Source organism: Medicago sativa, chromosome 8, assembly GCF_051527215.1.
Source record: "Medicago sativa cultivar Bolivia chromosome 8, Bolivia_mono, whole genome shotgun sequence".
Taxonomy (NCBI): Eukaryota; Viridiplantae; Streptophyta; class Magnoliopsida; order Fabales; family Fabaceae; genus Medicago; species Medicago sativa.
This window is the reverse complement of record NC_140756.1, coordinates 19,979,252-20,005,780: the sequence shown is the minus strand read 5'-3', so window position 1 is coordinate 20,005,780 and position 26,529 is coordinate 19,979,252. Positions and strand designations below refer to the sequence as shown.

Here is a 26,529-nt window from a genome sequence, read left to right as displayed (position 1 = left end):
TTTATGAATATATTTTCGCATTTTGACTGACTTTGAAAAAAACAAATAGGTTGTAGTTGATTCATCCAACCCACAAGGCGTAAGGACAAACTTTACCTCGTGTTCCTTAGAGGCAGTTTTTACTTGGAAAATATACTCTCTTTTCTTAGCTAAAACTTGAACCATTTTAACTTATTAACATATTTAACCCTTCCCTTAAATCAGATGAGTTACCCAACCGTTCATACAAAAGAAATCGTTTTATGTGAGAGGAACATGTTGACCGGTCAAAATCCAGCAGCGTAGCTAAGTATTGTGCTTTTTTCTAACTCACCAATAAGTAAGCTAACTTTCCCTCAAAAAATGTGAGCCAACTCAACTCAACTCACTTTTACAAGTGAGCCAACCGAGTTTCACTACGATCATTCTACCCACCTCTACACTTAACCCATTCTGGGATCTTTATATCCAGAGCCAATTGATACTAAATTTAATGATGATCACTTTCTTCGGTGACTATAAAAATATAAATATGAACTTTTTGGCCTATAAGTTATAACACACACATGAAAGTATATTTCTATGAATGTATGCACGACGATTATGATAACAATTGTTGAATTTCAATACCATAAGATTAGATTAAATTAGGTATACAACATGAAACATTTTGTTTATGCATTACAAAATAGATAATACTAGTATATTATAGGTGCAACAGGATTTTAAGTGTATAATATACATTGAAGAGATTAATGATATTATTATACATATACATCAGGATTTTTTTCAAAATTATATACGTGAATACACACAAAAATGACGAGATAATGAAGGCATTGGAAACAAAAATACTTTAGACATTTGAAAGTACCCCCTGGCCCTTCTCCCTCTTTGTGAAAAGAACTCTCATCTTGAATGAAAAAGAAATAATTGAACAAGATCGCATGCATACAATTTAAAAAACAATTATATATACCTCAGATGAAGTGCAAGATCAAATGTCTTTTCAGTATCTCGGAATCTGGTTTGAACCAGAAGTTTTGGCATCAGATGGTGTAAGAGGAACTGTTGAGAAGTCAGAACCAAAATTTTCAGGACGCTGAAGGTAGCTAGGAGGAAGAAGACTGAGGCTTTGATTTGTTGAATTTATTGGAAAAGCAGATGCAGACCTCTGATTAGGAAGTGGTGGAAGTGGAACAGAGCCAAACCTCTGATTGGGAAGCGAGGGAGTAGTGGAAATAGTATCTGGACTTTTATCATGTAAATTTTCAGTCGATGTACCTGGATTTCCTGCTGATTCTCTCTTTTCTCTTTCTTCAGTTTCCTTTAGAAGAAAATCAACCCACAGATCTGCAAAAGACTGCAATGGAAAAAGTACTTGATTAAATCTAAATTCACGGTAAGAACGCTTTATATCAAAGTTCAAGAATTTGGTGCAGTATTTTCCACAAAAACAATAATGTTTTGGTTGATAAGGTCTAAGTAGAAAAGTTACCTGGTTATCAGTTCCTGCATTTGCCGCTGCTTCAGTCGAACTTCCTCCCAAAATGCCTCCCACCAGGCGGCCAGGCAGCCGGAAAACTCCTCGAATAACACCGTTGCTTGCACCTTGCTGAGCAATGCCTATCCTTAGCTTATCTTCATCAGAGAATCCTAGCATGCGAACCATTAGATCCAAAACCTGTCCCCGTAATCATAAACATTTACCGGATGATTAACAAACAAAGACATTGCACAAACCAGATAAAAGAAGACAGCCACCGCCAATAAAACAAAATAAGAAAAGCAACCATAGCAAAATACAAGAAGAACAAATGCAAATAAAGGATATAATTTTGTAAACATTCCCATTCATATGTTAAAATATCAACCAATATTGCATTAAATATGTCTAATCATCAATTCTTCAAAGCCTACCCTGGGAATCTTATCCATTTAAGTCACACACCTCCTCATTTACGTACAACCAACCACATGCAAACACAATCTATGACAGTTTCATGCATAATGAAGAATACGGGGCTTCCGTTCCAGCCCTTCACAATGCAACTAAAACAAATCAAAATAAAAGATTTTCATACCTCTCTGCTGTGATTTCTCTGGAAATACGTTACAAGTAATTTGATAACAATACGCCTGCAACCAGTACAATTTATATTAGAATAACAGTCTACTGTTACTGTATCAAACGAAAGCAACAGAATGATAGAAATCATCAAATTATCACAAGTCTAAATTCAGCACAAATTCATATTTACAAGATTGCGATAATTATCCTTTAAAAAAAGGGGAAAGTAATAAACATAGTTGCACGTCTAGGATTTCATAAGTTTATCAGAAATCACATGGTCAAGCAGGTTTCGCAAGAAAAACATACTAAGAACACAAGCAGGTTAACCTGTCAACGAGATAATCCGAATCCACTGACATTCTATTTAACCGTGTCATACTCTGCTCAACAGCACGCCTCAATCTGGCATTGTCTTCCTCAAGCTTGATTACTCTATCTTTCCATTCAGTTTGTGCCTTCTCAGATTGGGAAAGCTTGGCCAAAGTTTCATCATTTTCGGACTTTGATACATCTGCTCTCTGATCTGCATCCTAGTAATAGGAATAACCATTTAATCTACATACCGAATTAAAAAAATGCCAAGAAGGTAACTTTTTTCTCCTTGAGTTAAGAAAAAGAACTAGATAAAATACTCTAGCAAAACTTTGAGGAACAATGCAAATAACACAGAATGCACAAAATCAACAAATATAAATGGCATATAATGTAATAAAAGCGTGTCCATATGGTCCATATATTGTATTTAGAGAACGAGAGAGCCATACTTTCAACAGTTGAGAAAGCTTAGTTGTTTCTTTTCTTGCCCAGGCTAACTCCTCTTCTAAATGTTCCTAAGGAATAACAAAATAGCACATGTAAATTACTCAAAGTTATTGACACAAGTACACAGACTTACAAAAGTATTGACATAAAACTGTAAGAGGGAAAATTAACATCCCAACAATTCTCTATTAATTTATGAATAAAAAGGGAAAGGCAGCATGCTTGTATACCTTGGCTTCAATTTCAGCATAGTACTGTCCAAGAGCTGTCTGTAAATTTGAAAGTTCAATATTTTTAGAATCTATTGTGCTCAAACAATTCGTAAGCTTTTTGTTCAGGTCATCAATGATTTCCCTGGACTTTAGAGTTTCAATATTGTTTGCCATCTTCAGTTCCTCGTGACTTGCAATTGCTTGCTTCAGAGTTCTCTCAAGATGTGATATCTGATACCTTAAATAGTTATTGCTATCACGAAGCTCTTCAATGATTATACTATCCTCATCCATTTTTTCTGCTTCCTCGGATGCCTAGATGAAAAGCAACAAGTAAATTATTGTTGGCGCTGCAGACAAGTTGATATTCGTACACTAAATCTATCTAGGACAGTGCAACTGGAACTCTTCTACACTCAGATAATAATGTAGAAAAAATTATACTTCCCATTAGAGTCTTATCAAATAAATGAATGCTAAATGTCAGCCAAAATTATCACACAATGACACAATTAATAGGTCAACAATTCCGTCCAAATTTCAGAACAGGAGAAACTAAATCATAACCACATCTCACTATTAAGAAAACAAAAAAGTAGTATATTTATCATTACAATGCATATGATTGCACCAGTTAGGGTCCGTTTGTTTTGGTGGTAGAATTGAGTTTGAAAGATTTGATTCTGAAAGAACTAATTCTGAAGAACTAAGGTTAGAAAATTTTGTTTGCGAGTTTGAAAGATATGATTTTGTTTGGATGGTAAAGTAATATAACTTTTAAAGGGAAAATGTGGTCATATTTTGTATGTCTCACATCTAGAATCAATTTTATTCAACATAAATTTTACTTCTCTCAAATTATTTCTATTCACTGCTAAATGAATTTTGGATAGCAAAAAACTTAGCAAAATATTTTCCAGAAAATTTATTGTTTGGATTGTACTGATCAACTAAAAAATTTCCTCCTCAATATGCATTGGCTTGTAACCAAACAAGCTATTTGATGTTATCGTGACCACGTAATATACTATTCAAAATCCATATGATTGGCATAAAGAAAACATTGTAATGGAAATTCGGCATTACTAATTAGCGAGAATCCAACAATCAACGTGGATACATTTTATGTGTCTCAGTCTAACTGTATACAAAAAATACATCACAAACATATTTTATACAAACATAAAATTAAGGTAATTGGAACATCAAGCCTCTTGAATGTCATGCCTACTCATCATTGATTCTGTTGTAGAAAACAAAGACATAAAGCAAAAGAATCAAACCTGTTCCAGCAAATGCTGCTTAAGGCGGCTCAATTCTTGTAATGCTTTGTCCCTGTCCCGCCACGTTTCCTTTAAATCGTTACTTAGCTTTTGTAAGGATCGTTCCATCTCTTCCTTTCCAGGAAAACTTTCAGAATGAGCTGACATCTGTTGCCAAAGCCAATGGCCCGGCCCCAAAAGGGAAAGTAGAAAATAAATATTAACATGATTCTAAATGCATAACCTGTAAAGCACATATTTCTAAAGAGTTTTGGCTCACATCACTGATGCTGCTTAAATCCTTTTTCTGAACATGCAAAGCATCCGACAACATTTTTTCAGTGAAAGACTTCCTGCTTTTTTCAAGAGCAGCCTCAATTTCAATCTTCTCCCTCTAATAATAAGTAGAAAAGAACTTATCAGAGTGCATCTCAAGCAAAATATTAGAAAAGCAACATTATCAATTTTTTAGCGAGAAGATAATAATAGAAACTTTGTAAGTTGCAATTAAATAAATGAAGCATAAATCTACCAACCTTAAGAGTGGTATTTTCATTCTCTAAGGTTTTGTTTAGTCTTTTCAAGCTATCAAAAGCCTCTGCTGATTCTTCGTTTTGCCGTCTAGTCAATTCAAATTGCAGATGCTTTATTTCTGATGCTTTCTCATTCAACTCACTTTGTATTTTGCTCGTCTCTTTTGATGTCTTTCAAGCAAAAATATTAAATATGGTTAGATAACCAACAACTGTGCAATCCAGAAAATGACATTGCAAAAGTGTACAATTCCATGCAAAGATTCCAATTGCTCAATGATGCAATAAAAGAGTTCAGAATGTAACCAGAAAAAGGTCAAGTTATTCCTTCTCAATTTCAGAAAAATACTATCTTAAGGAAAAAATATATGATGATTTCAAGCACTGGGAAAGGCTATCTATATTCTCTTTTATTTTCTGTCCATAACAAACCAATCACTTCATTTGATAAAGACAAAATAGAAAAATTTCAATTTGGATAGCTTTCTGAATTCATAACAGCAAGGTTTTTTTTTTTTTTTTTTTTATATGCATGCCTTTGATCCATCTATTGATAATTTGATACAAAATCTCATTGTGTTGTGTCTATCAAAAGCTATTTTTATATATGAGAAAATTCTTGTGAGAAAGTATGGTCCAGTATTGACGAAGTGTCTAATGAGTCTTTTAACAGTAAAATGAATAAAAACCATAATTCGAAAGGTATTTCTGAAGACCAGAACAGTTTACTCAGGTGCTCCAGATCAATTGTTTTCTTACGATGCAACATGTAATGTCACTAAAAATAGTACTAAGAGAATGGTAAAATTATCAAGTGCAAAAGACATCCCAGAATCAACAGGTCTGAACAGTCATGTCATATGTGCATCTATTGCTTTATCTCAATTTACCTTTTTAAGTTTGAATTATGTAGTGTTGCGGATATAATCATATAAATTTATATATTTACCAAAATAATAAACTCACTTTTTCTCTTTCTGATTTTAACTTTTTAAGCTCCTCCCGGAAAGATTTGTTCAATTCCTGTTCCTCTGACATTCAAGAAAAAGTCAGAGTTTTACACAGCTTCTATTTGCATGATATTAAAACTTAGACATTCCAAATGCAAAATTAAAATACCGCGAAATTTTAGTTGAACAATCGTCAATTGATCACGCTCTTGCTTTAGTTCTAACTTCAACTTTCTTATCTCTGGGGAATATTGCACAGCTTTTGAGGACCTATTTTTTCCATCAGCTGAATCTGCAAGCTCCTAGAAGGCATTCATACATCTGTTGTCAAGTTCACTCATCATTAAATTAAATATATAAATATAAAGAGACTCTTCAAAATGTTATATATCAAATCAAAATGACATACAAATGAAAAAAATATTTGCATTATGAAAACAGAAAAATCAAATTCTAGGCTATGTCCATTGGAAAAAGAGAAAAAAAAGGAACAAAAGGTGCACTTCAAGATGAGAACGCCATGAAAATCAATCAGACATAGGACAGAGACCCAAAAATTAGAATGCAGGACTACCTTGATTGAAAAAGTGCCACTTGTAGATGCTCTAGAACCTTCAATTCTGGAGGCACTCAGAGCAGCATTTGTAGCCTCCAAATTCTGCTTTACTGAACCATTTTCTTTATTTAATCTAACAATCAGATCCTGCAAAGGAAATGACCGGATGGTTAATTTTAACATAGGCCATCATTGAAAAGTGTGTAATTAAGGATAAATTGTTTTGTGATTGTCAATGAAACTTCACTTTCTATTATCCAAGATCCAATGTATGCAAAACTTTCAACCAAAGATTATGTACTCAAGCATTAACTTTACTATGTATTCATCATTGTCATGGTGTGTGGCTACAGCTGACCAAGCATTAAGAGCACATAATGAAGATATAACTTTACTATGTATTCAAGTAAATTAAAGGTCCTCCGGTTTTGAAGGAGAGGGGGAAATGATTAGAGCTTTACTTTAGAAAATACACCCCCTCAAACAAGAGCACTTTGGACTTCAATGTTGACAGTGCACGGGGCTCATCCTACCAGTTCTAAAAGAATGGAACAGCAAGTATATACTCTAGATGGATCCAGCATGTGAAAAAACAAGAGAAAACAAAAAAGTACAGATTAATGTTACAATACATAAATGTTGGAATGTAATAGTCGCACCTCTTTTTCTTTTAATAGAGCTGCATAATTTACTGACAGTGCTTTAATTTCTCCCTCAGAGGCTTGAAGTCTCTCGATTTCCGCTTTGTACTGTTCTATCTATAACAAGCTCAAGAAAGATTGAAATGAAATGACACACTTTTCTTTATCGTCATTAAGTTGCATTTTATTTAACCACATTATTACCACAGAAATTGCAACACATTGTCTAACACACATTTTTAAATGTACTCCCTCCTATAACTTGAAATTCATGAGTTTCGCTAAATTTATGTGTAACTCAAAATTTAGCAGAACCTATTTGAATTTCAACTAGCAAGAGAGAGTGTTGCTAAGAGTGTAATAGAGAATGTGTTGCGACTTTAACACTCCTCTTACTACTATAAGCAGATAACAGGGCATTTGATAACAAATTTTCACCAACGAACATTCTGCTAAATTTTCAACAGACTGTAGAATTGGAAAAGAGAGATTTTATTTATATTACTGCATCCATAAAGTTAGAAAGCTGGAAAGCTATTTCATTAATTTTAGAGAATGAGATTATGGTAAAATGAGTGAACATATGTCTTTGATGGCCAGCCAGATTCATAATAGCTTGGACATCAAGTTTTTCAGTTTCTTTTTAATATTTGTGGCCAACTCTTGAACAGAACATGGGAACACCACAAGCATGGCTATGACTATGAGATAAACCCTCTATCACCAAGGCTGGTGATTAAGCAAAACATTCTATGAAGAGGCAACTCTAAGGCTTTGGTTGGGATTTTGGAGGGGAGGGGGAGAGCTTTGGGGGGTGGGAAATGTGGGGAAAATTTGAGAAATCTTTCACAATTTTTGAAAGTATTTTTTTAGAGAATGATAAATTAATGTTTATGATTAATATATTTTTTATTTTAAAAACACTAACAATATCGATTAAATTTTAAGATTTAAGAATTCATATAAACCCTCCAAAACCCTCGTCCAATACAAATTTTTAGTTCCCTCAAATTAGGGGGGTTTTGTATTATGAAGAAAAATGAAACCCCCAAAGTCATCCCCTCTCAAACTCCTCTATTTCTTCCAATTGCTCCTTTTTTTTTTTCCAAAGCCGACCTGTCCCCTCCCTTCCAAACTCGCAAACAAAGCCTAAGGTTCAAAATCAGTGGTAAAGTTCAGTCACAGTCCACTACCACCAAACAACCACTATTGTTCGTTGAAGAAGCATATACGTTCTCGTTCGGTTTTGAAATCTAAGGCTTTGTTTGAGAGATTAAGATGGGAGGAGAGAGAAGGGCTATGGGAAAAAGGAAGGAGGAAATGGAAAGTAAATGAAGGATAACCTTCCAACTAGAATGGGGGTTTTGTTTCTCTTCATAATACAAACGCCTCCTAATCTAGGGGAATTCAAAAAGGAAAAAACTCATGTGCATTTCTTTAGATGTTTTTTGTATGGTTCTTAACTAAACTAATCATGATTTCCTTAGATGTTTTATTTCATAAACCACTTGGGTTGGCCCGGTGGTGTTGACTTGAGACCTTGGAGTGTGCTCCTCTCAAGATTTCAGGTTCGATTCTCTTTGGTGTCAATTTTGGTGGGTTATTTTGCCTTCAAAAAACGATTTCCTCAAATCCACAGTCTTCTCAAAGTTTGTTATAGCCCCAAAAAATGCATATAAGTTTTGTCCATTCAAAAAATGCGTTGGAGGAAGATTTTGAAGTGTATAAGAAAATTCTTCAAATCCTCTCAATCTTTTTATAATACTATATATATATATATATATATATATATTATAAAAAGATTTCTATATCTACAAAAATACTCTCTCAAATAAGGTTATAGATTTCTATATCTTTCCCTCCCCTCTCCTCCCTCCAAACTCCCAAACAAAGTCTAAGCTAATCAACAACCATTAACATTCCCAGCTCGAGCAACCCAAGCCGAAGTGGTTCATGGATAAACTTATAATCTGGACCACAGAAGTTAAACACTGCATTGTACTCAATCACTCTGCTGTGAGAGACATAGGTACAATTGGCCGAACTCTGAGATATACGGTTTAAAAATACACCCTCCAGTCTATAATATAGACCATATACATTGTTAATTCAATGAACCAAAGAAGTATTTTTTTTGCCTATAATAGTGACCGGAGTGTATATTCTCGTAAGTGTAGGATTTGCTATTCTAAGACTGGCTATATATAGTTAAATAGTTAGTTAAATGCTTCACTTGAAAAGCAAACAATTTCAGGATATGAGCATCGAGAGAGTGAAACTAACCTCAGAGAACGAAACACAATCAACACCATTAGCAAGTGGCGACACAATTCCTGAATTGAATCCGGCGAATCCGTTAGAATTCCGGCGATCCGATACGGAAGATTCATCTTCTTCGTCTTCGTCATGAACATCGAGTGCGATCTTGTTCAAATTCTCTTTCAAATTCGCAATGGTGCTCCACATGATTCAAATCCCTCGTAAAATTTGCAGCAAATGATGAAGATGTTTTTTTTGGTAGTGAAATGATGAAGATGTTTGGGCGTAGAGATTAAGCCGTTATATATGATTTAATTTAACTTCCCCGATTATCTTTTTATTTTAGCGGGGAAATTAGGAGTGAGTGAATATGTGAAAATGGGGATACTGAAATGCAGTTCTTGGTAGATCTCAGGTGTGAGAACACGGAGTTCTGACAACTAATTAATGCTTTATTATCAATTAAATTGTTACTCCCTCCGTCCCGTTTAATCTGAGCCAGTTTGGTTTTTCACACAAATTAAGAAAAATGTATAAATAAAGGGGAAAATATTGTATTGGGAATGATGAAAGTAGTAATTAGATTTATATTGTATTGAGAATGATGAAAGTTGTATTGAAAATTGAAATGACTCAGTTATTTTGGGACACTTTTTTTTAGAAAATGGGTCAGATATTCCGGGACGGAGGGAGTATTGATTAATATCTCTTACTACACTCAATTATGAGGACTCGAAGCCCTGATAGTTCACGATTTAAGTTTTGGTAAACCAATAAAGTTTGATTGAGAAATAGGGTAGACATTATTATGGAATATGAGTAAAAGAAAAATATCATTGATGTTAAAAGAATAGGAGATCGAATAATAACCTTAAAATTGGTAGTGGAACAAAAGGCATTTAATGTTATTAGTGTTTCCGCACCTTAAGTAGGGTTGTAAGAACACCTGAAAGTAAATTTTTGGAAAGATTTAGAAGGCATTATTCAGTATATACCTCTAGGAGAAAATATTTTTCTATGAGGGCATCCAAATGGGCATGTAGAAAGTTTTCGTGAGCTTTTGAGGGCTTCCATGAGGGATATTGTCTTAAGGAGATATAAGTGGGAATGCAAAAGTGGGATTACACTTGTTATTTTTTAGTGTTTTAGGAAGATTTAACGTTTTAGCGTGCTTGTAAAACCGGGATTACACTTGTTGTTATTTAAGAGAACATTCTGTCACATGATAAAGAAGACATTGCTATTACTACTGTTTCCATTCCACATCATGTGTAATTCAGAAGTAAAATGCGTTTCTACAAATTAATATCCGAGTTTGCAGAGTTATCAAAAAATATTTTTTATTTTTATATTTTTGTGTTAACTCTCGGGTTCCTATAAAACAAGGGTCTTAATAATTCAGAGTTCGACCTAAAGTATGGTCATTAAATAAGAGAAATTATAAGCAAACAATTGGGCCTTTAGGTGGGTTGTTAGACCCATCCACCAACAAACATTGGGCCCTTAGGTTTAGCAGTAGAGACCGAGACCCAAAAACGCACTATATAAAGCAGCTTGCAGCCACAACAATGTTGCAGGTTCCATTGCTACCAGGGTTACAGCCACACACACAATCTTCATACGCAGAGCGTACAAATTTATTTTTTTCACTTCGTTTTTTTTCTTGTTTAATAAATACAAAAGAGGAAGCCAGTTGATTTTCTTTATGTTATATTACTATTGCTCTCAACCATGCGAGAAATTAAATTAGGTAGTAAATTTTAATTTTAATTTCTTTCGTAGCTGATTGCAGTGATATTATAACATTGATGCGATGAAGAGAAACAAACAAAAGGAAATTTAGTGATTGTTGATTATTCTGCAACATGATCCCTTTGTTTTGGTTCGTATTCCCTGAGCATCATCATAACAACACAATATTTTTTTTCCCTTTTTTTGTAATAATTATATATTATTTTTTGAATTTTGAATCGAAGGTTCCTATGGAGGAAACGCCGTAAATCAGTGCGTTGTTTATTCAAGTTTGCCTTCGGAGATTGATTTGAGATCTAGATCTTATTACTGACCAAGTTTTTCATTTTGCTTGGTTCAATTTTGGATTTTGATTTCGCACATTATTTATTATTATAAAAGTGAAAATCAATTCATCCCAGGTTTCTATCGGTCCAATTTAATCACGAATGAGTTGAAACCATCCTATTTAAATTGGGTCGCGAGAAAACTGGGTGGAGTTAACTTCACTCTTGTTATTGTTGTTATTTTTAATGCGAAGATCCCAGCAGAGAGGCAAATTACTCTTATTATTGAGGCCACTCTAACCATTAATTTCATATACTTCGCATATTTAATTGCCGAATCGTAGGATGTCCAAATTTGTTTTGTTTTGGAACATCTTGAACCCTCGGCTATATCCCAAATAACGCTACTAATCTCTACAATATATTTTTTTACGTTTTTATAAGTATGATTATAGTATACATGTATGAACTTGTACTGATTATTTTCAAATGCCTAAATGTGGTTCTACTATAAATTGTAACTTTGCGATAACTATCAATTACTTTAAATCTATATTTTGACAATGCTATTGTTAGACATGGATTCAAGGCAATTGATAGTTAATTTGTATGCTAATGGCAGTGAGTTGAAACTATTAAGTTGATGATCCACTTAAATCTAAAATAAGTTTTGTGAAGTAGAAGATATTTTTTTTTGATAAAATAAAAATATTCATTCATTCAATTTATCATGTGTTCTATAGGAAATAAAATAGTAATCAGAGAAGAGAAGTGGGCTGCATATCATACTCGTATGTATCTTGTCTTCCATGACATTTGTTGAATGTTCTTAAATTTGACGAGTACAAATAGTTTTAATTTAGATTAATTCACCGTAAGTTCATTTGGTATGTAACTATCCTATTTTGGATTTGTAAACTACCCTACTTATCCTACTTAATTGTATAAGTCCATTTGGTATGTGAAGAATTAAATTGTGTATTACACCTATAAAAGAAAATAGTGTAAAAAGAAGGAAGAAAAAAAAAAATAGAATCAAATTATAAACGAAATGGGTATCGGCCTATAGATGAGGAAGAGAAGGCTACCATTAACAACTTTTCATTTCAAACAGTTTTTAGATTTTTTTTTTTTTTTAAAGTAACAAACGGATACAACACTATGATTTTTTTTCTTAAATATAACAAAGGGTTAATGGTGTTTTATCTCCTGTAATATATGTCATTTTCGGTTTTACATCTGTAAAATATTTTTTTTTTATTTACTAAAATATTTTTGTTTTGATTTACCCCCTTAATAGGTCATTCAAAAATCAGAATTTCTGAAGAAAAAAATAAAAAATTGGTTTTTGAATGACCTATTAGGGGTAAATCAAAACAAAAATATTTTACAGAGTGTAAAACCGAAAATGACCTATATTACAGGGGATAAAGCACTATTAACCCTATAACAAATGACTCTAAATCACTACCAAAAAAAATGACTCTAAATTACAAGCTGCATGTGCAAAATTTTAATAGTGGATCCTGATTTTTCAGTTACTATTAACGTTGCGGTGGTCGAATATAGTAAATGCAATGATCAAATTTATGATTGAACACAAGCTGCAACAATCTTCTGAGTACCATAACGAACAATTAACCAGTATATGATAAACTATATATTGATCACATTTCATCCATCAAGATTGTCTATGTGGTGGTGAGCAAGTCTTACATTAAGCAAGTTTACTAAGAAAACAACGATCTAACGAATAACCTCTTAGTCAAACTCTGGTTTATCAAGACCCCTTTCTCTTTAAATCGGAGATTAAAACAAAAAAAATGACATTTGATTTTAATAAGCGAATTGTAATTTATCCATATAGCATGACCATCGTATTTATAGTTCAGATCACAAGCATGTGGAATATGAATAACCACACAAGCATCAACTCAACAACTTTATTCAACTATTTGTCTAAGGTTCCACGTTGCCTGGTTCAAATCTTGAAATGTGTAAGAGCAGAAGTACCATCTAGTCCTTTTGCTTCAAAATAGGCTACATAGTCAGCAACTGTGGTTTCTCTGTATATGGGAGGATTATCTTCTGATAAGAGTTCCTTTATAGGTCCATAGAGCTTTGAGGATGACCTATGACCTGTGCAGAAAAAACATGCAACAGATATTCTTGGACCAACATGATTTGCAAGAACTCTGTGCTCAACACTCTTGAATTTGTCATTTGTTATAAGCTACAATTCAAACAAACAAAAAATTAGCTATATGTTTTTATCTATCGTTGATCCTTCACACAACAACAAATAAAAACAAACGATTATCGCATTAGGTGAATTATATCATTTGAATTATAAGCATCAAGTTTATGTTGAACTAGTCAAATTACTTGCAATGTAAGCAACATTAGAGGGCACAAAATATATAACATAACCCCTTAAATAAGATGAAAGATAGGGCATGCTAGATGCTTGAAGTCAAGTTGAAAATGCAAATAACTGATCAATTAGAAGAACCAAAACAGCACAATGATGATTTTGATTAGACATTTAGGTTTGCACGGTGTGTCCTATTTCTGTTATGCTCGATGAGAGCTCCCTACCTCAGAAGTTTGATTATTTAATCATTGTCCATTAGACAGTTAACAAAGATTGAATGCCAAAAAAGAGTAGTTTGCTCTTCTTCAAAATCTCAGGGACACAATTTTCATTCTATCTCTTCATATCATCGTATATAAATATCCCATAATTTTGCATCAATGACTAATAGAATACTAAGTTTAAATAGTTCAAGTACATTACTAAGAGTTTTTGGAAATATGTACATAAGAATGCATTAAACTTGCCTGCAAAAGATCTCCAACATTAACTATGAGAGCTCCAGGAACAGGTGTAATGTCAATCCATTTATCCTGATAAAGAACTTGGAGGCCACCAATATGGTCTTGGAGAAGCACAGTGAGGAAATCATTATCAGAATGCTTGGTTGTTCCCACAGTCAATTCTGGTTCAGGACAAGGAGGATAATAATGGCAAAGAGCAAGTAGTCCTTCAGCACAATCCATATCTTTTAGATGGTTTGGATTCAGACCTAAAGCTTCTGACAATAGTTCAAACAATAAAGTCCCTAGATTTCTCATGTATTTTCCATATTCTAGCAATATATCTCTGCAAAAATAAGTAGCAAATCAGTTTTTTATTTTTTTTAGGATTAAAATCAATTTCAGACCTTTTATATTTCTATCAGTTAGATTAAATAGAACTCTCATGTGGAAAGATAAATTTCTAGTTATAACATGAAAAGGAAATCAAAGCTAGTTCATCAATTAATATATCTTAAAATAAGGATACGAAAGTAACATCACTGATAAAAACAACATTTTCTCTTGTATCTAAGACGAGATAAGAGAGAGAATTTAACAAGCAAAAGACTAAGTTTGAGAACAACTTCAATACGCGAGCGACGTGATAGAGTGACCTTGCTACCAGGCTGCCACGATCCAGTGAATTGGGCCGTTGTTTCTTCAATTTGTTCAAATAGAAAACCAAATTTAAGTATTTAACTTAAATCTTGTGAAGCACTAACATATACAAGGACACCAGAGACGACACTAATATTGTCACGTGGACACGGTTAAAAAATATAAAATATGGTATAATTGAATGTAACCATGGTGTCGTGTTGGTGTCCGACATGCTAGACATCGCACATGCCTACAATTTAAAGCGTTGGTGCAACTTACAATAATAACCAAAGTTGAAATAGTACATAAATTTTATACAGATGCATACATATACCTGCATACTATAGGAATATCTTCTGGTTTGGGAGTATCAGGAGCCAAGTAACATATAAAAGTATCCCTCCAATTAAGTGCTGGTGAGCTATAAATATCAAAATTGCTATTATAAATAAAGGATTTATGTCTGTCTCTAGTATACAAATCTTTTTTTACTTCTGTATCCTGCTCATAAAACCTCTTAACACCATCTTTCAACTCCTCAAGAACACTCAAAGGGATTCCATGATTAACAACTTGAAAAAATCCCCATGTTTCACATGCTTCCTTCACTTTGTCAACAATTTTTTGGTGAATACGATCTTTGTTATCAATATCTGCAAGGTCTATGACAGGAATAACATGGCTTGTGTTGTAGGCTAACTCATATTTATCAGGTTGATGATGGAATAAAGTAGGGATCTTCTTAAGTCCTTCATCAACAAGGCCTTTTACACCAGCTTTTGTTTCATCAAATGCTTTGCGTTCATTCAATATAGAATCAAGGTTAGGCTTGGTTGTATCAGTACTTCCCATTTTCTTTCTGTTTGTAGTGGTTTCTGGAGCTAGAAGAGGTAACCAGAAGAGTGAGTAGAAGAAGCAAAATTCTATTGTGACACTAAAGAATTACGTACATAAATAAATAAATGGACTTGTTTAAGTTGAAATGATTGAGAGCTATAACGCAACGATACATACACCGGATACAATATTGAGAATGACACTTCAATACTATTGACAATGGGCGTGTTAGTGTCAGACACCAACACATGTCAGACACCAATATATGAGATGTCGGTGTCGTTAAGTAAAAAAAGAACATTACAATTTGCGTATAGAATATTGATTAGTTAACCAACCCCATTAGACATTGGTGAAACTTAAAACAATTCCTCAAAATGACAAAAGTAAATTGATTAGTCAAAAGTGATATTTTCTGATTAGGACAGCAACCCCCATAGTCAAGCTGTTGATTTTTGAATTTTCATTTGATTTCCATGGATAGGGAGAATGACAAAAATGTCTTGATTTTCTTATTTGATTGCATTTCTTTAAACCTAAACATAACATTAAGAGCTCTATAATGATAGAGCAATTCAATAAAAAAAGAACCTAAGATAAAATTATTCTCAAGAATATTCTTTTATTACCTACCTAGTTAACTCATAAACCTAAAGTAATTAATAGATCTAAACATAATAACTCAAACTAAACATTGGTGGCAACAAGTTGAAACCATTGGCTCTGAGGATCATCAAGACAAAGAGAATCATCATGTATGCAGATACATTTTGAAGTTACAACAGCAGATGAATTAGTATCCTTTTGCAAGCAAAGTTGTTGTTTGCCATCTTGATTAACAGTAGCCAAATGAAGTTTAGAAAGTGATGCAGTTTTCCATGAACTATTCTTGCTTTCGCAATCATCAGAAACAGAAACCGGAAGCCCTTCACCGGAAGCAGTTAAGCACTTTTTACTTTCTTTCAAAAAGATTTGAGAACCCTTATAAGTCCACCTCTTTTGATTCTCACAGCTACCAATTTCAAGCTTATTGTTTTCATTCACTTGTACACATTTACCAGTAAGAGGGTGGTACATAATGTATGCTTTGGAACGTTTGGAAGTAGGATCTGCATTAAGAAACACAGAAAATTCAATTAAAATGAATATAGTTATTAGAATAAGTATCTGTTTTTTTCTGTAAAATTAGAACTCAATTGCAGTGTTGTCAAATAGTGCCTCTATAGGGCTATAGTGTAGTGAAATTTGAACAAATTGCCATTTTTTGCATTCCACGGTTGACAACACTGCAACATTGTTTCTATAATAATTCAAACTAGTAGATGGGACCAGGGTTTCAAATAAAGGTCTGCGACTGTGGTCTATGTCACAAATACAATACAATGGTTTTCGATATTTCTTAAAATGCAGCGCGACCGCGATTAAGGAATCATCGGCCACATCTGACTGCGATTCTTCGCAATATCAAAGATGGTGACGCGATCGCAACCCTTATCACAGACTCTATTTAAAACCCTGGATGAGACCTATGCTCAGCAGAGGTGTGAGGAAACCGCTGAGTATGAAGGATTTATTTTCCTATAAAAAAGATAGATAGAGACGCTGCCGCATACAAAGCGCGGATAATTTAACCATAAATCTAACCATGTTTTATGAATAGTATGAATGCTCACCTTGATTCTTTCTTTGCAAAAGTTGGAACTTGTCCGTGAAATTAGGGTATCTAAGCTTATGCCAAGTAGCATCAACAACACCAAAAGTCTCATCAAGTTGAACTTTATCTTCTCTAACATAATAACCACCATGAAAAGCCCACAAACCCCAATCCAAGTCTCTTCCAACAAGATATGTTTGAAGACATGTCAAGAACCTATTATCTTCAACTGTAGAACCAGTTTGATCAAATCCAAACTCAGTAAAGATCAAAGGAACTGCCTTCTTACCCATGGTAAGAAATCCAGCTCTTTGGTCTAAACCGATGATGCTCTCGGCACAAATTCTGTTCAGCGGTTGCTTTGACCAAATCTCTTTCAATTTGAGTGTTCCAATTCCAGACCATGAATACAAATGTGTCTCATACACCATTTTTTTTCCTAAGTCTATGTCCATTGGTTTGTTCCTTAAAAACTGCAACTCAGTGTCATAGTTTAAACCTGAGATAACAACAAGCACATTTGGATTTGATTTATGGATTGCAAGTGCTCCTTGGCTCATGTACTTGTACCAATCTTTTAGATTTTGGCGCGGACCATGTAATTCATTCCTCAAACTCATTGCCACAATCTGTTATTAGTGAATAAAAACCAATCAATGTTCTGTTATATTCAATTTGGCATTGAAATTAGAACACAAAAGCCAAAATATAAAAGGGATGCTAATAGTTCTGAATTAGCAATGTTCATCTCTAGTCCTAAAGCTCTCCCTTCAAAAAAAAAAAAAATATATCTCTAGTCCTAAAGCTTATCTTGATAATTTGATCAATTTTTCTGTGCTTGTAAAATGGTAAACACTTTTTTGGTGAGGCGATGTTAATATAGTCCCTAAATATATAGTAATTACAAACATATCATCAACTTTCTCATCTGTTAGTATATTTACAGACCAAATTGACTGACGAAAACCATTTACAGACTAAACAAACTAACCAAAGAAACATTTGAGGACAAAAATGACTAGCATTTCAAAACATTCTAAGATTATTGTGACAACCCTTCACATATTTAAAGATCAAATGGCTTTTTACCCCTTCTAAAAATATTAGTTGTCAATTAACAACTGTTTTTCAACAAAAAGGGGCATATATATATGATTTAATAAAAAATAAAAAAAAGGGCTAATAATATAATCTCCAAAGCCTAAACCCTAAAACACACAAACACAAATTAAAAGGGATATCAATTTAATTAATCAAGTGAAAATAAGATACAAATAAAAAAGGATTAAGTAGTTAGCAATACATACAGGATGATGTCCTTCAAAGTGTTTAGCTGCCAAAGTAAGTCCTTGAATCCATTCCTGAGGATCAAAATGTCTATCATGAAAGAAACCATTCTCATCATCATCATGACAACACCACTTAGGTTCACTAACATGATTATCAAGCAAAACCCTAACATTCTGAGCACCAAGTTCTTTCACAACAGCATCAAAAGCCTCAATATGAGTCATTTTCAAAATATATGGATTATATTTGACAATACCTTCAACAACTTCAGGTGCATCCAAATTCTTAAAAGTATCATTGACAATGCCATTTTGATATCTTGTCCACATATAAATAGCATAGGTTAATCTAACACAATTGAAATTGTTTTTCACAAGCTCACCAACAAGTTCCTTTATAGGTCTTCTATCAAGTCCTTCAGGGATCATTGGTTGAAGGTGACCAGCCCAATTTCCACAAACAAGTTTCACACGTTCACCTGTTGTATCATCTATGATCCATCTTGAATGTGTTGATAAAGGATATGCATTTGCATGGTGTGATGATAAATGTAATGAAGAGATGAAAACAAGGAGAAGAAGAAATAAGGATTCAAAGGCTTTTCTCAACATTTTTGGATTTTGGAAGAGAATTATTAATTTTGTTTAAGGATGTGTGGAGAGTGTTTATATATATATATATATATATATATATATATATATATATATATATATATATATATATATATATATATATATATATATATATATAGAGAGAGAGAGAGAGAGAGAGAGAGAGAGAGAGAATATTTTGTTATGTGCACATGCATATCCAAATCTTTTTCTTTAATTAGACTAACACTTAGGTGATTGTTATCTATTCCTATATTAACGTTTTAAGTCAAGGTTGGTTGTTGTCGCCATTGTTATCCCCTTATCTCTCGTATTTTAACCTTATCGACCAACTTTTAAGTTAGGGTTGGTTGTTGTCACCCTTGTTATTCCCTTATCTCGTATTTTAACCTTATCTAAAGGTGATTGTGAAGTTCGTTGGAATCTTAAGCAAACCAAATGGCGGATGCTTTGGTTAAACATGATTTTAATCTCTAGTTGCCTTTTATTTGTATCCCTTTTGGTTTTTGTTAAGGATGTATCCCATGTTGGTTGACGCTACGATGATCTGCTTTCCTATAGTTAGCTTTTCCAGTTTGCACGTTTTGCCCAATTTATAATTTATTCATTAAAAAATTATTATTAATGTATATATACACACATATACATATATAATACTTTCATATATACATATATAATACTTTCATAATAGTGAATATAAAGTTTCATAAATATGTAGTTTTATTTTTTTTGAAGGAATGTAGTTTTATTTTTGTTAAAGTGTTTCATAAATATGTAGTTTTATTTTTGTTATAGTTAAAGTGAATTGGGTTTCGAGGCTCACCAAGGTCGGGACATGCCTCAAGTGTCACCCACCAAAGAAATCCTCACGTGGTATCATGAGTTGCACTTACAACCTTACATGTGAGTCAACTTCTTATCAACTAAACCAACCCTCATTTGACACATAAATATGTAGTTTATTATCCTTTTAAATGTGTTCTAGATCTTAAATATTTGAAAGCTACGTCCTCCTCCAGCAAAATTCAAGGATTCCTCATCCTAGTTTTCTTGCTCGTCATTTAGCTAATTCTGCTTTGAGTTCTATGGAAGCACCTCTGCTCCCATCACTGTCCACGTGCATGTCTCACATGAAACCAACCAGGCACCAGCCTTCCTTTTCAAAATAACAACCTGTGAACCTGGCTCACATCAGCGAACCCGGCCTTCTTTCAAGAAAAAAAGATCCAGCCACCACACCCTCCGGCAACCTTGAAACCTGGAGCAATAGTGGTTTGTGCGGCGTGAAAACAGGCTAACCAGTGTCTAAAAACCGAATATTGGTAACACGGGTATGTAGAGAACATACCTATAGTATGGTAAGTGTTCTTTAATAAAAAAAAAACAGAACATAAACACAAGACATTTTTAATTTTTTACAATCGAACACATGAGACCTGATAGATGAGTTTTTAGAAAAATATGAATTATTCTTGCAAGATTGGTACATGAATTGCTTTTATGAAGATAAAGACTGAAAAATTGCATAATTACAATATAAATATATACACGGCTTTTCAAATTCAACTAATTACAGCAGATCAGGACACCATCAGATACATATAAACCATAGGTTATATGTTACAGAAAAAGACATTTTCTCAAAGGTTATATGTTACAACAAGATACTACATATCTAGCTCAATGTATACATAATATGCACAATTTGGTCCAAAACTTTTTGAAGAGCATGAGTAGATTTTACTTTCTCTTAGTAGATGAAGATATTTCAAAGTAAGTTGGTCCTGGGGTCTGCGGACAGCCAAGAGATTGAATCAATTCTTCCACTGACATCACTTTAAACCTAGGAGGTTTGTTAAAAGCAATGTTGTCAACCCGATGTTCGTAAATCTTGCCTTGTTTGTCAAGTTTATACTCAGAGGTTCCATCAAACCTACCGCGGCTTTCCCATGGAACTCGTGGGATCCCGTGAACCGTCCAGCGAACCATAATTACATTCTCAACAGGCTGCCACACACTGTTTATGTCTATCCACAAAGCTTTGAAAAATATCTTGCCATGGAATCGAAGGTTCCAAAAGATCGATTTGTAATTCTCAATACCCATAAACGTATTCAGAGGATCCTTCAATACAATATCATCCCTGAAAAACACAAAAGAGATGTTATAGCAGGCAAATTTAGCAGATCAGAGTATAGAAAACATTGATATGGAGCTCATCATTTTAACACAAGCACATAACATAACCAAGTAACCAACCTATCATATTCAAAGCAAGTAGTGGGTAAACATATTTGATTTCATATATTGGATGGAGTGGAAAGAGGCTTAGGCCTGAAGCTCTGCAAAACAAGCATGTCCAAAGACAAAGGCCCTAAGAATGTCTTTGGCCCTGCTGATCCCTTCCAAATATGTGGGTTCTAAATCGCACTAAACAGCATTGAGCATGACAAGGAGACCATGCAATGCCTCGCTGATCCTCTTTGCATTCAAATCTCTATTCTCGAGATGTACACATACTCACAGTATTATATTTTTTCCCCCATAATTCCCCATCCTCTCTCTTTCTACCCCTCCCTACCCTGCTGCTGCAATAAACTCAAACAATTGTTGTTTTCTCATTTGGAAATAAATTCATCCAGTTATGGGATGGGAACAGTTAGTCCTACTCCTAACTTCTAACAACCCGTTGCCTAACTCAACCAATGGACAGTATATGATTTTGCAACTCCTCTGAAATATAAAATGAGGGGCAAGAAGAAACTTATTTCTAATCTTATTAACCCAATTAAAAGAGTAACAGGTCCTCTTATTACTTTGGCTAGTATAATAATCTTCCTCAATACACTCTAGCCAAATTCTTTCTGAATACAGAAATGCAATGCTTAGGACTCAAACTGAGAATTGCTTAAACAAGCACAACGACCTTTGGCATAATATAAGGTGACATAAGTCAAGATGCAGAGTTAAACTAATCACAACTTCGATATACTCAACTAGCCATCAAGATAAATGTAAGCAAAATTTGACAGTATGATACTTCCATCATGATAGCCAATATAGGTTATAAAAAAAGTGAGTAAGCTATAAGTAAAGGGTATCAAACATTTCACTATTAATTGATGTAAAAAAATAGTAATTACCAAAAATATCACAACTATAAATAACAAAGCAAGACTCATTGGCACAATCTTCATGATTTTTGTGCCCACTTCAATACCCCATGTGGCATGCTAATTGATAAGTTAACAGTTAACACAGACCAACACAATTAGTTCCCCAAATAATTAAATTGACCATTTATGTGGGAACCCAACGGAAGGCTCCGTGTTCATTTAATGTGTCGCGTCATAGTCTCCAACGACAACAATTAATAGAGGGAGCATTAACGTGGTATCCACATGGAAGGCCAAATGAACATTTAACGCGTCACATCATAGCTTCTAATGACCAAAGTTAGTAGAGGGGCCATTTTGACTAACACGTTACATTTCAAGGAATCATTTGCCAATTCATAAATCATTTGCTAATTCATAAAATTGAAAGACAATTTTGACTAATGATCACAATTTCAAGAATCAATTTGTCTACTTACTCATATATTAAATCTTCAAATTACTCCCTTGAAAACCCAATATTGATTTCTATCACTAATAAGCTTACATAACTAGTAACTACCTTCCATGACAAGTTTGACTATTTAGGGTCTGTTTAGATAAACAGCGTATGTGTAGCTTATAGCACAAGCACTTATCATGATAAGCGCGCAGTTATGTATAAGCTCACATAAGCTATTTCTATAGCTAAAGATAAAATAAAGTTAAAATTGTTTTTGTATATGCTATAAATTGTCTTTATAAGCTATATTAGAGACCTTATGAAAATAAGTTGAAAAAAGATTTTGAAAACTGTCATAAGCTGTTTTCATAAGTTCTCTCAAACAATCTCACAAAATTTATATTAGCAGATAAGTTCAAATAAGTCAATTCAAACACGCCTTGCACTTAAATATTTTTGGGAATAGAGTAGGCAAAATCATATTATCATTCTAAACTAAAATATCATCACAAGATTAAGCAAAACCATTTTATCATTCTACGCTAAAAAATCATCACAACACAAGATTAAGCAAAATCATGAAATAAATGAATAAAAATACAAACCTATAGATATCAAAGCTAAGTTCTTTATAAAATAGATCAGGAAACTCCTCCCTCAAAGTTCGTATAGCATAACCCATATTCAAGTAATAATTCTGTTTTTCTTCTTCTTCCTCTTTGCTCGATTTCGAACCACTCTTCACCGGAACCGAAAATTGACCATACTGCTTCACGTTCCGATCCAAACCCAATTCCAAAACCGCAAAATCCTTCACTTCACATGAAATCTTCACCCTGTTCTTTGACCCAATTGCGTTCAATTTTGCATAGGGTTTGAAATTGTGGAATTTTCGCGAATTAGGGATAGGGTTTTGTGCGAATTGAGGGGTAACGTGAATTTCCGGGGAGTGTACTAGAAGAGTCATTGAGAAAGCTTCGATTTTTCTGTTGGGTGAGAATCGAGCGAGAAAATTTCAATTTTTTTCCGGGAAAATTGAATTATGAAGGGAAAATGAGATTATGTTGTGGATAATTGGATTTATTGAGTTATTAAGCGGGAAAATGTGGATGGGTTTGGATTAGGATATTTTTAGGGGCTTGTTTGACCCTACTTTTTATGGATTTTTTGTAAAATAGAAAAGTAGTACAAGACTTTTGTGGGGGAAGTGTGGATAAAATGGATATAGATGAAGAGAAAGACAAAATGGAGAAAGAGATGTAGGGTGATAATGAAGGGACTTGATAATTGGTGGAGGGAAAATTAGGATCATTGAACTTCAAGAGTTTATTCAAAACGTCGTCGATTTGTAGTGAGTGTTTTACGACTTGTTTGTATTTGGGTGATCTGAATGAAAGAAATGGAAGAATTTTTAAGCACAAGAAACACAATATGATTTAGTTGCTCGATAAAATCAAGTGATTAACTATTGGTGGTTGAAAGCGAGATTTGTTACTTTTGCTTTTGATTACCATTCTTGGTGGTCTCATCCTCTTATGTGTTTGGGTGCTATAACTTAGCTAACTCATTTCTTTCTCTGCTCGTTGTTTGTTTTGTTTGTGATATTGACTTTGTAATCTCTTGATTTTGCACCTTCCTCCCGACACGCCTTGTGCTTGGGGAACTCGGGTCTTGTGGTAATATAATCTCAATTTAGCCTTTTATTAATGAAATACATCAAGAGTTTATTCTAATGATGATGATAAAAAAGACAAGTTTTAGATTTAGATGTTCTGAGTGAGTCTTGCTAATGGATCTTTGAAAAATATAAATGTAAATCAATTTATAAACACTTTTGAAGTAAAAAAAAAAATCTTCCTTATTTTTTTGACAGAAAATCTTCCCTTGTATATTGAAGTATTATCTCATTATCCTAAAGCACATTAGTTCCATCAATAGGGATCACGATTTCAGGCTTTACTTTGAGAACATGATAAAGCACATTAGGATTCATACCACATGTATCATGGTGGTAGATAGTAAGCACATTAGCTTTAGTTCGATCAGTAGCCAGTAATGGTACCATGTAAGTTTTTTTTTGTTAACTAAAATGGTACAATGTAAGTTGTTGTTACATTAACTCGGTGGTAATACAATATCATATTTTTGAACAAAAGAACTCGAAATCACCTTTATATTAGTCCCAAGCTTTGAAATGGCAAAATCCACCATTGATTCTAAGGATAGTGCACAATAGAATGCTGCAAAATGTTATATACGTTAATTCTGTTTTTGCTTATCCCAATATTAGAGAAGTAAAAACTATTGTCTATTATCTATAACTATTAATAAATATTATTAATACTATTAATAAAGACAAACCATTTTTTTGGTGTAGTTTTTTTCTTCTTCCATATTTACCCTTTTGTAACCACCGTTTTTTAAAAGGAAAAAGGCATCAGTTCCAAATATCTATAACTACAAATAAAGGCAAAATATTTTTTTTGTGTAGCTTTTTTTTCTTTCATATTTACCCTTCTGTAACCACCGCTTTTTAAAAGAAAAAGACATCAGTTGCAAATAAACAAAGGGAATGGATTTCCTCCATGTGTTTTTTTTCCAGTTTTTTACGGTGTGGAATCTACACCATTAAATGTATATTATCTCTCTTAATTTCAAGTTTTCAACATTTATATTTTTAAGCATTAATTTTTTTTTTTCAAAAGCTGATATTTAACTGGACCCTGCAATCACTGCAGAGGATCCATTCCCATAAACAAAAGGAGAGGAAGAATTGGTTTATGCATAGCCTTATCTAGCGTGCATTTACGTCTAGGGAGAATGAAGTTTTTTGTTCTCTTACAAAATTGAATGGTAAAATTCATCTAAGAATAAAATTGGAGAGTAAAATTCATATAAAAAAGGCAGAGATTCAAACAGATTTTTATCAAATTCCTTTATATTGCTAACAATGGGATTGCTTGCTTCCACAAGGACATAGACGATGTCATCATAGTTGTATTACACCAAGGAAACTGCAAATAGATATGGAATTATATTCATTTTCTTTATTATATTCATTTTCCTTAATGTAATTTTGACTTTTAAGTTGTTTTTGTGATTGATTTAAAGTTAGATTTTGTTTTGTTCGAATTGGAAATTATGAACACTGAATGAGGTTTGCCTTTCACACATATTACATGTTTGTTTCTTCTAATGAATGCACTCTCTATTTAAAATATATTTAGTCAATATGTTTTTTTACATGAATATTTTTCAGTTTACATATAGATCTATACCATAATAATCTATAACTATTAATAAAGGCAATACTTTTTTTTTGTGTAGCCTTTTTTTATATACCATAATACCCTTACACTAACAAACAATGTCGGTTATTGAAAGAAAGTTAACTACTGCCTTACACACTACAACTCCTACAATGTTGTCACACACCACAAAACATTTACAACATTTCAGAATAAACTACATAGCATTATACTTCTGCAAATTTGTTGACATAGGAGAATATATGTTTGTACACAACAAGTGGAGAATCAATTCAACACATTTTTCCTACTACTACAACATACAAGTTCCACTAAATTTTATTAAATTTTAATTACTTTGAATAAAATTGTACATTCAATCCACTTCCATGCAATCTTGTACAAATGCAATTATAAAGGGATTGCTTCTAACAAAACCAACACAATTTAAGAATATTGAAGAACATAGTGAGTAGATACAACATTTGTGTAATTTTTTTTCCAAATAATAATAATTTTTTTTACGGTAGAAGATCATAAATTTGTATATCAAATGATAATAAGTTTTTTTTTGTAGGAGATCATAAATTTGTATATCAATCTAAAAAATGTTAATGAAAGAAATT

At 33.2% G+C, this 26,529-nt stretch overlaps 4 protein-coding genes and 1 non-coding gene across 6 annotated transcripts; 1 reads left to right on the top strand and 4 right to left on the bottom strand.

Moving 5' to 3' along the window:
- Window positions 1-702: 702 nt before the first annotated feature.
- Window positions 703-9,654, bottom strand: LOC146897644 (golgin candidate 3-like). Of its 2 annotated transcripts, XM_085738290.1 has the most exons (14): window positions 9,253-9,654; window positions 6,988-7,086; window positions 6,347-6,475; window positions 5,942-6,074; window positions 5,789-5,853; window positions 4,826-4,993; window positions 4,570-4,683; window positions 4,311-4,457; window positions 3,046-3,342; window positions 2,818-2,883; window positions 2,381-2,583; window positions 2,064-2,118; window positions 1,478-1,663; window positions 703-1,342 (listed from the first exon to the last, which is right to left on the bottom strand). In XM_085738290.1, exons 1-14 carry the CDS (start codon window positions 9,433-9,435, stop codon window positions 989-991), a joined length of 2,199 nt encoding a protein of 732 aa, XP_085594416.1. In that variant the 5' UTR covers window positions 9,436-9,654; the 3' UTR covers window positions 703-988. The 2 variants fall into 2 exon arrangements, with proteins under 2 accessions (XP_085594416.1, XP_085594417.1); XM_085738291.1 differs by lacking the exon at window positions 6,988-7,086.
- A 1,838-nt stretch (window positions 9,655-11,492) lies between these two features.
- On the top strand, window positions 11,493-11,643 carry LOC146897643 (small nucleolar RNA snoR145). The gene has a single exon (XR_015024450.1). It is a non-coding gene; the product is annotated as a small nucleolar RNA snoR145 (small nucleolar RNA).
- Window positions 11,644-12,864: 1,221 nt separating this feature from the next.
- On the bottom strand, window positions 12,865-15,635 carry LOC146897642 (1-aminocyclopropane-1-carboxylate oxidase homolog 1-like). Its single transcript, XM_085738288.1, has 3 exons — window positions 15,040-15,635; window positions 14,088-14,409; window positions 12,865-13,479 (listed from the first exon to the last, which is right to left on the bottom strand). The coding sequence occupies exons 1-3, from the start codon at window positions 15,555-15,557 to the stop codon at window positions 13,228-13,230; spliced, it is 1,092 nt and encodes a 363-aa protein (XP_085594414.1). The 5' UTR covers window positions 15,558-15,635; the 3' UTR covers window positions 12,865-13,227.
- Window positions 15,636-16,023: 388 nt separating this feature from the next.
- LOC146897641 (glycosyl hydrolase 5 family protein-like) lies at window positions 16,024-19,153 on the bottom strand. The gene is made up of 3 exons (XM_085738287.1): window positions 18,504-19,153; window positions 17,216-17,825; window positions 16,024-16,651 (listed from the first exon to the last, which is right to left on the bottom strand). The coding sequence occupies exons 1-3, from the start codon at window positions 19,095-19,097 to the stop codon at window positions 16,230-16,232; spliced, it is 1,626 nt and encodes a 541-aa protein (XP_085594413.1). The 5' UTR covers window positions 19,098-19,153; the 3' UTR covers window positions 16,024-16,229.
- Window positions 19,154-20,577: 1,424 nt separating this feature from the next.
- Window positions 20,578-24,023, bottom strand: LOC146897640 (DUF2358 family protein (DUF2358)). The gene is made up of 2 exons (XM_085738289.1): window positions 23,261-24,023; window positions 20,578-21,240 (listed from the first exon to the last, which is right to left on the bottom strand). The coding sequence occupies exons 1-2, from the start codon at window positions 23,620-23,622 to the stop codon at window positions 20,838-20,840; spliced, it is 765 nt and encodes a 254-aa protein (XP_085594415.1). The 5' UTR covers window positions 23,623-24,023; the 3' UTR covers window positions 20,578-20,837.
- Window positions 24,024-26,529: the final 2,506 nt, after the last annotated feature.